A 12858-nucleotide genomic window follows, 5' to 3' on the forward strand; every position below is an offset into this window, starting at 1 on the left:
GCTCCCTCTGGCCACCAGGTGGTCAAAGTCAAACCCAACCATTCAACAGCTGGACAACAACTGATCATATTAAGAGCTTCGATTTTCTCTCCTGCGGCTTCAACAGGCACAAAGCGTTCTTATCACACCACGTGCGTTCATCAATTAATTGACACCAGGGTGCCCGCTGAATAATGGCAAAGAGTTTGGAAACGGAGCCCTATGAGGAACAGGTGGGGGAGTCTAGTATATTCGGCCTAGAGATGGGAAGGTGGAGAGTGGACATCATAACCACCTTTAACTATTTAAAGTGCTGCTAAGTAGAAGAAAAGAGAAAGTTTATTTTCTACTTCTTTAGAGGTTAGGACCAGAGGTCGGCCCATGGATTCAGATGACAAGACAGGAGCTTTCATCTTCTAAACATTAAGAGGAAATTCTTGACAACAAGAAGGACAGGGCAATGGATACTACTACTACTACAATAATACTAATACTAATACTAACCTTAGAAGTGCAGAGCTGGAAGGGACCCTCTGGATCATCCAGTCCAGCCCCTGTCAAGGAGGCCCAGAGGGGGGGGGATCGAACTCCCAACCTCTGGCTCCGCAGCCAGAGAGACCTAAGTCACTGCTCTATCCAGCAGTTCTTGGATCTGGGAAAGTGGCAAACTTTGCTTTGTTGGAAGTTTTCAAACAGAAATCTGCCAGGGATGCTGTAGCTGTCAATTTCCCACCTCCGTTAGGGTTAGGATGGGTTGACCTCTGAGAAACCTTCCAACTCTTTAGCTCTGAACACATTCTTTGTTCTGCCGCTAAGCTGCACTGCATTCTCTTCCTTCTTATTTTGAGCTGGGAGTTGGATTGTACAAATACTGCTGTGAAATCAGTGTGCCTTTCTCCCTCTCGAGCATCTCTCTGTTCTGGAGAGTATTGGCTGAAGCAAATCCAAGCAGAGCATTTTAAAAACTAAAACTGTAAATATGTCAGTTTTTGCGGCTTTGCTGGCCAGACACGGAATCCAGTTATTATTCAAGGGAACATGACCAATGTTCCCTGTTCCATTTGTTTCAGGATGGCCCAAATTGTTCTCCCAATGATGACAAATGGGGAACGTCGATTTTTTGCATCGTAATGTCAGAAGAGATCTTGGAAAAACACTGAGACAAACTGGAAGCAGCTCCAGCAAAATCAGACTCCAGCATTTCATTGATGAGGTTTTGAACCATGAGTAGATTTAGCCTTAACCTAACACAGCTTTCACTTGGGGAGCGTCAGCTGTAACTCCATTCACTCATTGAGAGAGAGAGAGAGAGAGAGATTGAGAGAGAGAGAATCTCTCCTCTCTCACGATGTAGCCAAACAGTTTCAAAATGAAGGAGGAGGGGAGAAAAAGAACAGCAGGAGGAGGAAGTCATAAGCTTCTCCTTGGCTCCTTGGATGCTCTCAGCTCATCCACATGTGAAATCAAGCAAAATCCAAAGAAACAAAGCAAGACAAAGACAGAACCATGTGGCCCCTTAAAGACTAATTATTCTATTGTCATGTGAGCTTTCATGGACACATCCACTTCCTCAGATGTATGGAAAGAGAATGAAATGTGGAGTGAAATATCACTTTCATACTAAATACTGATTGGCTCTTGGGTATATGGAACATTTACATGCAGTCATTGATGGCTCCTGTTGTTTTCGGGCTCTGTTGTAAAAATTCCACAGGAGACAGAAAACAGACACCAAGCCTAAACAAAGATGCGAGGGTGAGAGAGAAGAGAGAGGAGGGGTGTACGTTTTTGGTTTTCCCCCATGTTCTTGCCCTTTTGTTTTATTTGGTTGTTTCTTTGGATTTTGCCTGATATGCTCACACAGACTAACACGGCTACCTCTCCTAAAACATGATGACATGCAACCGATCTATAGACTGTTAAAGAAAGACAAAACATTGAACCAGCACAAAATTATCCAGGCCCCGTTCAAGTAAGGTGACCAGGGGTCATCCAAAAGTAACTCAGACTTAGTCCTCAGAAACAGCAGATGAGAAATGGACTTATTTCTGGTCTATAAAGTTATTTGATTCCTCCCAGTTCCAGAGAAGTGCCAGTTGTGAAATCTTCAGATTTGTATGGGTTGGATTGGGGGGGGGGGGGAGAAGGAACGCGTCTTCTTGGCCAGAGAGGTCTAAACGGTGCTGCCTTCTGGGACCACCACGTTGCAAGGACCTGGCAAAGATCAGGGGAAAAGTGAGCAAACAGGGCTGCATACGACTGGGGAATAAAGGAGTAGAGACGCTCAATCAAGAGCATTCCCTTCCAGAAGGAAAAGGATGTGCTACCTCCCAAGATCAGGGCCTCTGTGAGCTTGAAACACTCGAAGAGGGGTCACCCTTTTTGCCTTTGGGGTTTTCAACAGAAAATGAGATTCGCTGCCTGTCCACAAACAACTTTTATCCAACAAATACAGTTTGCAGAAGCCTGACATTACCCGAGAGCATTTTTTTTCTCTGACACTTGCCCAGCAGGTGATCACAGGAGATGCTGCAGCTGCTCAACAATTTCCCCTTCTTGTATTCAAGCCAAAATGGTGATGCTCGTTTTGTCTGTCAGGTACAGCTTGTCCTGGAGAGCTGCTCATGGGTGGTGTGCATGGACAAACCAGCAGGGCGCAAGAGAAGGAAGCCTTCTTCAGTGGCGGAGGGCCCCTGGTTTCGCTGGGCTCCATTCTGCTGCTTTCTCCTTGCTTTAGCTCTTCTCTTGCTGAGCCCAGGATGATGGCCAAGACCATCACTGAAGGCAATATGAAGACCACCCTGACATTCCTACTCATGTGTTCACTTGAAAGGAGTCTGTTCTGCACGATGGTCACTGAACCACCTTTCGGAGTGGCTCTTGGAACAGCAAAGCCATTTGGGAGGCCACCCCGGGAAGAGTGCTAGCCAGTGGAGGGGCTGCTCGCCCCTTTTTCCTATGCTTAAAATGCTCTGCCACGCTAACAGCTTCCCTAGTGTGAATTCCTAGATACAGGCAAGCAGGGATTTGGGATGGAAAATTAGGCTAAAAGGCCACCCCACCACCCCCTGCCCTCAAATGTGCAACCTCTTCGGGCTGCTTTTCACAGGACAGACATGGCTTGGGTTTCTCTTGTGCCAGTCCCTTGCAAGTGGCCCTGCTGTATCTCTGCACAAGTCCTTGCTCTGTCATCCCAGGAGGGAAGGGACACAGATAAAGAAAGGCTAAAGAATCCTGTTCAGGAGAGCCATTGTTGTCGTCAGACACACACAGCCGCAGGTGTCACTACCACCAAAATTGCCACTCGATCCTGCCAGACAATCAGCAGCCTTACTAAAGCAACATGGTTTTCCTGAGCCCCAGCAATCAGGACCTTAAGACCCTGAAGTCAAAACAGCTTCAAAACAGCCTTTTGTTGCTGTCATTCAGGTCAGATCAACCTGCCCACTTCCGGAGCTACCAAATGACTCAACCACCTCTTGAGAATGAATTTACTGGGGGGTGTGAACTTAGACACCTTGAAATTACCAGCAGCCTTAATCCCCAGAGGAGAGGAAGTCTGATGATTTTGCACCCTCTGCCTTTTCTTTCTTTCTTTTTTTAACAACCCCTGTTCTTCATGACAGGTAGGAATTCTAATTGGCCAATTTGTCTTAGTTTCTGGCTGGGTTTGATCACAACTTTGACCTGCTCCACGCTCTACCACATAAACCTAACAAGACAGCCCATCTGCTCTGCTCCGATATTTGCAAGGGAGCAGCTATCAACCTGAAACGAAGCAGAATTTCCAAATAAAAAAATGTGAACTCCTTATTTCGATTCCTTACATTTGGCTAGGCTCCTACCACTCTGCGAAGAGTAACGACAAGACCGTAACACAAAAGAGGTCGTTGGGAAAGGAAGGAAGAATCCATTACAAGAGAAAGACTCAAAGATCCTGATGATGAGTGGAGTAGGTTAATGGTCTGACAAATGACCCAAATCACTAGGCACTCCGTAGCATCTCCCTAACCCTATAGAGCAGATTAACCGTTCTGCTCCAGACAGGCGGGGAACCATTTATGGCTGGGTGCAACAGCCATCAGATGATAAAACAAGGAGAAGACTATTGTATTGCCAAGTTTGTGGTGGAAGTTGGTTCACTTTCCCTCTAAGCAGCTAACACTCTGTTAAAAATCTCCTCCCTTTTCAGAAGGTTGGGTTGCCTTCTGGACAGGCCCTGAATCTACAAGCAAAACCTCAGTGGGGAAAGGGAAGAGGACAATCACATTTGGGGAGCAGAGATCAGCCACGCCCTGAAGCAACCGCACCTCCACCCCTGGACAAATTCACCCACTTCTCCAGCACCTGGAGAACGTTGCCAAACATGGTCAGCTCCCACATTCCCCCACGGTTTAGGTCTTGATCTCACCTTTCCAGCAAAGGCAAGGCCATAAGTGGCACAGGTGCTTTGATATGAAGGCACCGGTTGTGTCTCATTTACACACTGCGTGTGGGAAGGCCTGCATAGGAACGGCCTCCCCTCGCCATGAGGGGAACCACTCCATGGAAACCTGCCCCCAGGCCACCTTCTCAACGATGTAAATCACTCCAGAAGACCTTCTGTCTGAAGGGTGGCAACCATCCACTTCTGCACTCAGGCAACACCAGGTCTGCACTGCAGAAAGCTGCGGCCCCTTCTCAGGGCAGGCAAAGGTTAGGGTTGCTCCATCCTAGGGTAGAAAACCCTGGAAAGGATTTGAGTGCCCAACCCAAGACATAGCCATACGGTCAACCCTTTGACTCCTAAGCTACCATCTCCTTTCAAGGACATCTTTGAAAGCAAAAATAGAGGAGGCTCTTCCATCAAGGGAGCTCCTCTCTGTAACAGACTCAGCCCCGGCTGGTCCGGAAAATCCAGATCCACGGTGAGCTCAGCACACGCTTGCCAGGGTGAGGTGGCCTCTTGGTCCACACCGTTCCTATTCTGCAAAGCGAAACAGGGTTGCCTAGTCACTTTCTTTCTAGGGCTTGCCGGAGAGAGGAGACCAGAGGAAAGAGGACACAAAGCCATCCCCAGCCCCTTAAAACCCCCACTCCCAAGCCTCTTCTGAAGAGGGGCGTGACAGGAAACAAGACGCCTTAGAACCAACATAGAGCGACCTTACAGAGCTGGACCAAGTTGTGCCAAGAAGGAACAGGTGAAGCCTGGGCGCGGATGGCAGAACTTACAGTTCTGAGCATGTTCCGGTTGTCTCGGAGGGAGCCCACCATCCCGATAAAGGAAACAGCAAACATGGTTAAGCCCAGGAGGAGGAGAATCACGGCTGGAGCAAGGAACAGCCCCTCCAAGGTCCGGTGCTTCTGTCTTTCCACTTCAGCGTAAATGCCGACGCAGAAGATCACAAGGCCAATGAGCTGCAAAAGAGCAGAAGCAAAACACCCATTAAAAGGTGTGGATGCAAGGAGTAGGTGGATCCTCTATTAAGCCACTGAAACACACACACACACACACACACACACACACACACACACACACACACACACACACACATACACACACACACACACACACACACACACACACACACACGCCAGCTTTTGGCTCATCCAGGCCGTCCTTCAGCCAAAAGCTAGCATTTGTTTGTGGTTGTTTAGCAGCCTGATAGAGGCTCCACCTGCCCTTTGGTCTTTGGGTGGAGAACGAGGACCCCACGGCTTGTGGGAGAAACCAGGCCTGAAAAGAGAACACACACATTGGTGAAACGCTGGTTTCGAAAGCCATTCGAAAGCCGGCCATTTGCAGGCTGTTTGACAGCATATTGAGCTGCATCTGCGCATCTCAACCGTCCTTCCCCTCAACTGGACAGGGCAGGAAAAAGCAAGCGAGGGAGAGGACAAGGAGCAAAAGAGGGATTAGGAAACGGTGCGGGTGAAGATGTCCTACAATTTCTCTTCATAATTTCTGCAGCAACCAGGAAGTAGGATGTGGAATGAGAAACATGAGCATTTTGGGGGGGGAAAAAATAAGGTGTTCTCTTAGTGCCAAGCGAGGTGCTTCTCACATCTCACTTTCTAGCAGAAGGCAAGCCGGATCGAGGCCTCGGCACAAGGGCCGTGGACGGCTTGCCGCCCTCCAAAGGAACGTTGTCTCCCAGAGCCACCGGCCAGGAAAGGGAAGACTGCCAGGCCCTCCCAGGGCGGAGGGCACTCAAGCAGGGGCCAGCCCCATCCGACTTGCAGGGCCCCCTCCACGCAGCTGGTCTCCAGCAAAAGCTGAGCTGGCTCAGCCCGTTTTGAAGCCCATCTAGCATGTGCTCGCTTTCATTTCCTGAACGACCCAGAAGAGTCGCAGAGGGAGATGACGGCCAAGCCACCTGCCCTGCTCCATCTGCCTCCTGGGTTCTGGCTTTTCATTCATGGATCCACAAGGCCGATGGAGAGAGATGCGATCCTGCTGAGGAAAGGGGTTTCATTGTAACCACAAGGTTGGAAACAAGATGCAGGGAAAGAGGAAACAGAAGGGTAACAAAGTGGCCTTTGCAAAAATGGGAAGAGCAAAGCTCCGCTACTTTGTTTCCAAAAAGACCAAGGCAGCCGACACCCCCCTCCCCCTTTTCTCCATTCTCTGGCATACCCAGATTGGCTTCTGCGGCCCCTCCCCAATCATCTAGGCTCTCGAAGAAAAGGGGGGGGGAAAGAGCTCAGTTTGAAGTGGCAAAGCCTCTCCTGCTTCTGGAGGCTTCGGCTGGCACTCAGCACCGTCAACAGCTTTGCAAACAACATGCGGCCCATTTTGATTCCAACATTTTCAAATGTCTGCAGTACACGCAGCTGCCTGGTTTATTCTGCCTGCCGTAAAGAAACCCCTGCTTCCTAATGTCTAGGATTTGAAGGGTTGGAGTTGCAGAGGCAGTTCTAAAGCACAGAGGAGAACTCAAAGCAAAGAGACAGCTTTTCACACCACTCACTCATACACATAAAGAAGTGCAACAAAAAACAGCAAACTCCCCCCCCCCCGCCGCCCCTGCCCTCGAACTGAATCCAGAGCGATCTGGGAAATATTGGGCAGATGTGAACAACTTCAGCTGCCGTTTCGTATGAAAGTGGAGGGGCCCCGGCTACTTCGGAAGGAAACTCAGGAAGCTATGATTTACATGCTCGCTCATGTTTAACATGTCTAGACCAGCTGCTATCAATGCCCATGGAGAAAAAGGTTCTGAATGAATGGAGTCCAGATCTTCTGGGATCACAGACCTCAAGTGGGTCTTTGGAGGCGGTCTCCTGCTCTCGTCCCTGTTTAGGAATAACCAGACACTCTTGATGTGAATCTACAGAGTTTGAAGCCACCTACAGTATTTAAATCCAATGCTTCAAATGCCTTTTAACCCCTTTAAGCAACCTGGAGTTACCCTCCCCAGGGAAATAAATGCAATGTTTTCAGGGTCAAAAGGGGCAGGATCACATCACTGGCGGGTTCACCAATTAGGTTGGATGGGGCCCTTCCTCGCCTCCGTCTCAGGCCACCCTAAGCCAGCCCACCGTCGCCGGCCTCCTTCCAAAGTGCATGCGTGGAGGGTTTCTGGACCTGTATGCCCCTCCTGCTAAGCCCCCCCCCCAGCCTTATCACTCACATTCTGGTGTGAGGCTTTTTTTGGGGGGTGGAGGTTAGAAAGAAAATGAATGAGAGGAAAGCAACACACCTGCCCAGCTTTGAGAGGAGGCAGAGGGGGAAGGAACAGTCGGTGGGGATGTCCCCAGGTGAAAGGAAAGGGGTGCACTGAGCCGTGGGGGGAGCGAATGAAGAGCGTCTGAAAGGGCGAAATGCCCGCCTCTGGTTGCGTCCCTGTGAACATTCGCTTGCCTGCCACTCTCTGGACGTTGCATCTCTTTCTCTAGAATGCTCCCCCCCCCCCGGCTTCAGCTGCCACTTCTGGCTTCACCCACCACTGGCTGCTGTGCCTTCTCCCCTGCCAACCACAGAAGACACCCGTTGCCACTGGATGCCATTTTTCTTCAGCCTGGCAAAGTACCAGGAGCAATGCACCAGAAGGCTTGGAGTGACTGGGAAGCAAACAGAAGGATGGGGGGGCCTGGGGTCGGACCAGAGAGGGAAACAGCCACGAGACGTTTCAGGAGAGGAGCAGCAGCTTTCTAGAGAGGGATGGGGGTGGGTGGGTGGGAGACGGTTCTGAATCCACCGCAAGGCCATTCAGGCTGGATGGAGCCTTTTGACTTGGCCGAGCAGCAAAACAAGAGCAGCAGAATAATGGGACGGGGTGGAGGGTGAAAAGAGACAATAAAGGGAGAGGCTAAGATTTGGGAAGTACAAGCGGTTTTCGTACCGACGGGTGCAAGTCCTAGCACCCAGTTCCAATCATTAGTCACACACCGTTAGCACAGTCTCAAATTAAACCACAAGCCACTCAACTACCTCAGTAAAAATGGCCTTGCAAAAATATAAGAAGGCTCTAGGGGCAGGCCAAGGAAACTGGTATTCCATAAAAGAATCTAAACTTGGCTATAGAGAGAAACCACCTGACCAGACAAGGGTGGTGGCCGAGTCCTCTCATGGACCACACCGTGCTGTGTAAAAGATGCACCCATTGGCGAGAGGGCAAGGAAAAGGCTGCGTGGTCCCCAGAGGTGACCCAAAAGGAAGAGGGGGTGATACCTTTCTTTGGACCACTGAAAATCGGAGGGCAGTGCCGATGGCACAGAGCTGCCCCTTTTAATCCACAAAGAAGCCAGCAAAGCCATCCAAGTCAGCAATTATTGACCTGATACATCACAGGGAAGGACGAAATACCACTTGGCCCAGCAGATGCCTGTTTAAATTCCATTTCGTAAAGGTCAGTGAGCAGCAGCAAGCCATTCACGCTGTCTTATTAAAAGAGAGAAAAAAGAAAGGAAGAAAAATAATAGTGAAAGAGAGGGAGACAGGGGGCTGGGGCTGAAACTGACCACAGACATTGACTGGAGTTGTGAAAGAGAGAAAGACACACAGTCAAACAAAGGGACAGAAGGGGAAACTAACCATAGACATTGACTAGGGTTGTGATGGAGGGGTCATGTGCATGCCTGCACCCATGCACAGAGGCAAGGTAGAGAAGGAGCAAGGAAAGCATACCAGTGAGTGGCAAACCCCACAGACACAATTTATACTGACAGAGGCCTTCACATATCCTGAAATAATAATAATAAAAAAATTGCTTTCACAAGCAATTTAAAATAAATGACCTGCTCACAGCTGCATAAAATACCACTTTCCAACAACAACAACAACAACAATAATAACAAAAACTACACTTCTCCCAGGCCAAAAAAAAAATCCACATTTCCATGTATGTCATGCAGTCACCTTTAAAAAAAACCCTATTTCCAACATGCTCACCCCAATTAAAAGTACACTCTAAGCCACCAGTTGATGGATTTAGGCCTGAGATGCAGGGTCATTTGGCTCACATGAGTCCCGGATGTGTCTACCTTGAAACAACCCCCTGTATTTCAAAGAGCAACGGAATGTCTGAGCAGACAACCAGGTCAGAGATCCACTTCCCAGTGGAAGACCAGCAACAAAGCAAAACAAAGGGGTTTGGCTCCGTGCCTACCAGCTCTCCAGCCCTATGGTCCTGTGGAAGGAGGCTGACGGGCGCACAGTGGCAAGCCTGACAAACTCCTGCTGCGACCATCAAGCCCTTGTAGCCCTTTAAGGAATGCCTTTGTCCAGTCTTGCGACTAATCCAGGGCCCAGCCTCCTCTCTTGGAGACTCTCTGGCCCCTGCCTCTGAGGTCCTCAGGCAGCCTGAGCCCTAGAAGGGCACACACCCGTGCTCACCACAAGCAGCAGAGAAAAGGAGGAAGGGAAAGGGGTTGAACAGAGGGTCCGGGTTGGAGCCCTCCGAGGACCGGGCAGCCGCAGGAGGCAGGGGACCTGGCTGCAAGACAGAAACGACATCCTTCTGAAAAGAGAAACAGCCTGCAAGTCCAGGCAGGGCTACTTTCAAGAGAGGCAAGAAGCCCCATTTCTCAAGCCCTGTGATCTGAAACTCACACTTATTTCTCAAGCAAATTGTGGCAGACTGAGAATTCCTACTGTGAACCGCAATGCCTCTGCCCTCCGCTTAGTCATGCAACTGGCAGCCTGTTCTCCTCCATGGCTGGACCTGGGATGAGGCAAAGTCCCTGCCTCAGGCAGCAATTGCACTCAGTACCAGTCTGAAGCTCAACATCAAAAAAGGTATGATCATGGCCACTGGCCCCATCACCTCCTGGCAAATAGAAGGGGAAGAGATGGAGGCAGTGACAGATTTTACTTTCTTGGGCTCCATGATCACTGCAGAGGGTGACAGCAGCCACAAAATTAAAAGACGCCTGCTTCTTGGGAGGAAAGCAATGACAAACCTTGACAGCATCTTAAAAAGCAGAGACATCACCTTGCCCACAAAAGTCCGCACAGTCAAAGCTATGGTTTTTCCTGTAGTGATGTATGGAAGTGAGAGCTGGACGATAAAGAAGGCTGACCGCCAAAGAACTGATGCCTTTGAATTGTGGTGCTGGAGGAGGCTCTTGAGAGTCCCCTGGACTGCAAGGAGAACAAACCTATCCATTTTGAAGGAAATCAGCCCTGAGTGCTCACTGGAAGGACAGATCTTGAAGCTGAGGCTCCAATACTTTGGCCATCTCATGAGAAGAGAAGACTCCCTGGAAAAGATTCTGATGTTGGGGAAATGTGAAGACAAGAAGAGAAGGGAACAACAGAGGACAAGATGGTCAGACAGTGTCACGGAAGCCACCAACATGAATTGACCCAACTCCGGGAGGCAGTGGAAGAGAGGAGGGCCTGGCATGCTTTGGTCCATGGGGTCATGAAGAGTCAGACACACTAAACAACAAACCGTTAGAGACTGGAAGAAATATTTGAGGGACCTTTGACCTCTCATGCAAAATAACTCAGCCAGCTTCCTGGACGAGGGCAACTCCCGCAGCTAACGGTCCTGACTGAGCCTCCCGGAGCCAAAATGTCTGCAGCCAGCCCTATTGCCAGCACAGGAGAGCTGTTTAACTCAAACACGCTCAGGTTGAGAAACAATGCGTTTGGACACAGTGCACCGCACTGGAAGTCCCGGCTGGCCAGCCCCTCGGGCAGATGATTAACCTAGCGTGTAATCACACCAGGGGCTCCGGCAACCGAAAACACTGGGCCCGTGCTGGGATCCAGAACCCACTGGGCGACTTCCCTTGGCCAGGGCTCCCAAAGGGTTCATTTCCAAGAGGGCCACAGAAACACCTCCGCCCGAGCAAAGGTCCCTGCGGCCCTTCCTTCGGTGGCCAGGCGAAGATGTCCCTTTTCAGGCAAGCTGTACTTACTAAACTCTGACATGCTTGAGCTTGGTTTTAATCTTGATCTCTGCCCAACGGTTTGTTGCGTCCTGAAAAGGCTCCCCGTTTCCTCGGGGACCCTCGCCCGGCCTCCCTTTGCGGGCGGGGGCGCCTTCTTCCTTGAGGGCCAGGGACAGCGGCGGCGGGGGGGGTGACCCTGCCCCAAACCCCACGGGCAGGGCCGGAAGGCTTCGGCCGCCTCGCCGCTCGGAGGGTCCCTGCACCCCCTTCGGGAGGCGGGAAGCCCACCCTGGGGAGCCCCCCCCGTCCCGTCCCGTCCTGTCCTCTCCACCGGCGGGGCGGCCGCAGCCCGACCCATCCTGGGGGTCCGGGTGGGCGCTGCTCCGCGCCCTGGCGCGCCGGAGGCGAACCCTCTCCGTCTTCTCCAGCCCCCTCTCCCTCGCCCTCCCCCGGGGCCGGGGGGGCGGTTCGGGGGCGGTTCGGGGGGGGGCGCGGAGCCAGACAAAGGCAGGCGCGCCCGGCCGCCCGGGGGGGGGGAGCGCGGCGCTCCGAGGGGGCGGCCCGGCCCTCCTTCCTACCGAGAAGAGGGTGGCGTACGCCGAGAGCGCGAACTTGATGCAGTAGTAGGAGAGCAGCGAGTCCTCGCCCCGCTCGCCGCCGCCGCCGCCGCCCATGGCTGGGCCCGGGCCGGGCCAGGCCGGGCTCTTCGGCGAGGGCGCCCCGCTCGCCCCGGCGAACCCGAAAGCCCGGCCGCGGGACTGGCGAGAGCAGGGGGCGGTTGGACTCCCTCTCCCACAAATCTCCACCACCACCGCCGCCGCCGCCGGCCGGAGGGGATTCTGGGAGGTGTAGTCCGCGGAAAGAACGCTCCACCCCCCCCAGCTGTGCCCGCCGTCCTGTCCGGGCGCCGGAGCGGAAGGCGGATCCGCCGGCTCTCCCGGCGCGGATTGGCGGCGGCCGGAGGCGGCAGGTGTGGCTCGCTTTGGGAGCCGCACCTGCAGAGCAGCTGGGAAAGCGGAGCCCCGGGCAGGGGGGGGGGGGCTGTGTCTTTGTCACTCTTACGGTGTTTTCCCTTGAGACACACACTTCCTTCAAAGCTCCGTGCCTGAGCAAGCGTATGTGCAATACAAATGCAGGGGTAGGGGATACCTTTAGTGGTCCAGTAAAAGTATCGCCTATTCCTGTGCTTGTTTCACCTGTTCCTGCGTTCATATATGCAAGGACATTGACGTTTAACCCCCCCCCCCCGCCCCATGATTAACCAGAAACCAGGAGGATAATCAGATGTCCTTTGCCTCTGAAGAGAACGCTGTTTCCGATAAAGTGCCAGCGAGGTTGTCTAGCTTGGGCCTGACCTGTATCCTTAAAAGGCTGCAGTAGCCAAGAAGGCGCGGAGGAAGGAGAGGGAAGGGGAGTCGGGAACCCACTTTTCTTCCTGTATATTTTATTCTGCTGCTCTTAAGGATCTCGGAATAGTTATGTAGCAGAATGCCTGGTGTGGGAATTAGCGGATCGTCTGACTCCTTGCAAAGCTCCAGAGACGCCACCTGAGAGGAA

General features: G+C 51.9%; 1 protein-coding gene across 4 annotated transcripts in view; it reads right to left on the reverse strand.

Annotated features, from left to right (window-relative positions):
* Positions 1-12119, reverse strand: part of LOC110072207 (tetraspanin-15) — a 37903-nt gene extending 25784 nt beyond the window's left edge. For all 4 annotated transcript variants that reach the window (XM_072978803.2, XM_072978805.2, XM_072978804.2 and 1 more), the window contains exons 1-2: positions 11880-12119; positions 5191-5376 (exon numbers count right to left, since the gene is read on the reverse strand). In XM_072978803.2, coding sequence (XP_072834904.2) covers positions 5191-5376; positions 11880-11975 — 282 coding nt within the window. In that variant the 5' untranslated portion in view covers positions 11976-12119. The remainder of the gene's footprint in view (positions 1-5190; positions 5377-11879) is intronic.
* Positions 12120-12858: the final 739 nt, after the last annotated feature.

This window comes from Pogona vitticeps, chromosome 8, assembly GCF_051106095.1.
Source record: "Pogona vitticeps strain Pit_001003342236 chromosome 8, PviZW2.1, whole genome shotgun sequence".
NCBI classification, from domain to species: domain Eukaryota; kingdom Metazoa; phylum Chordata; class Lepidosauria; order Squamata; family Agamidae; genus Pogona; species Pogona vitticeps.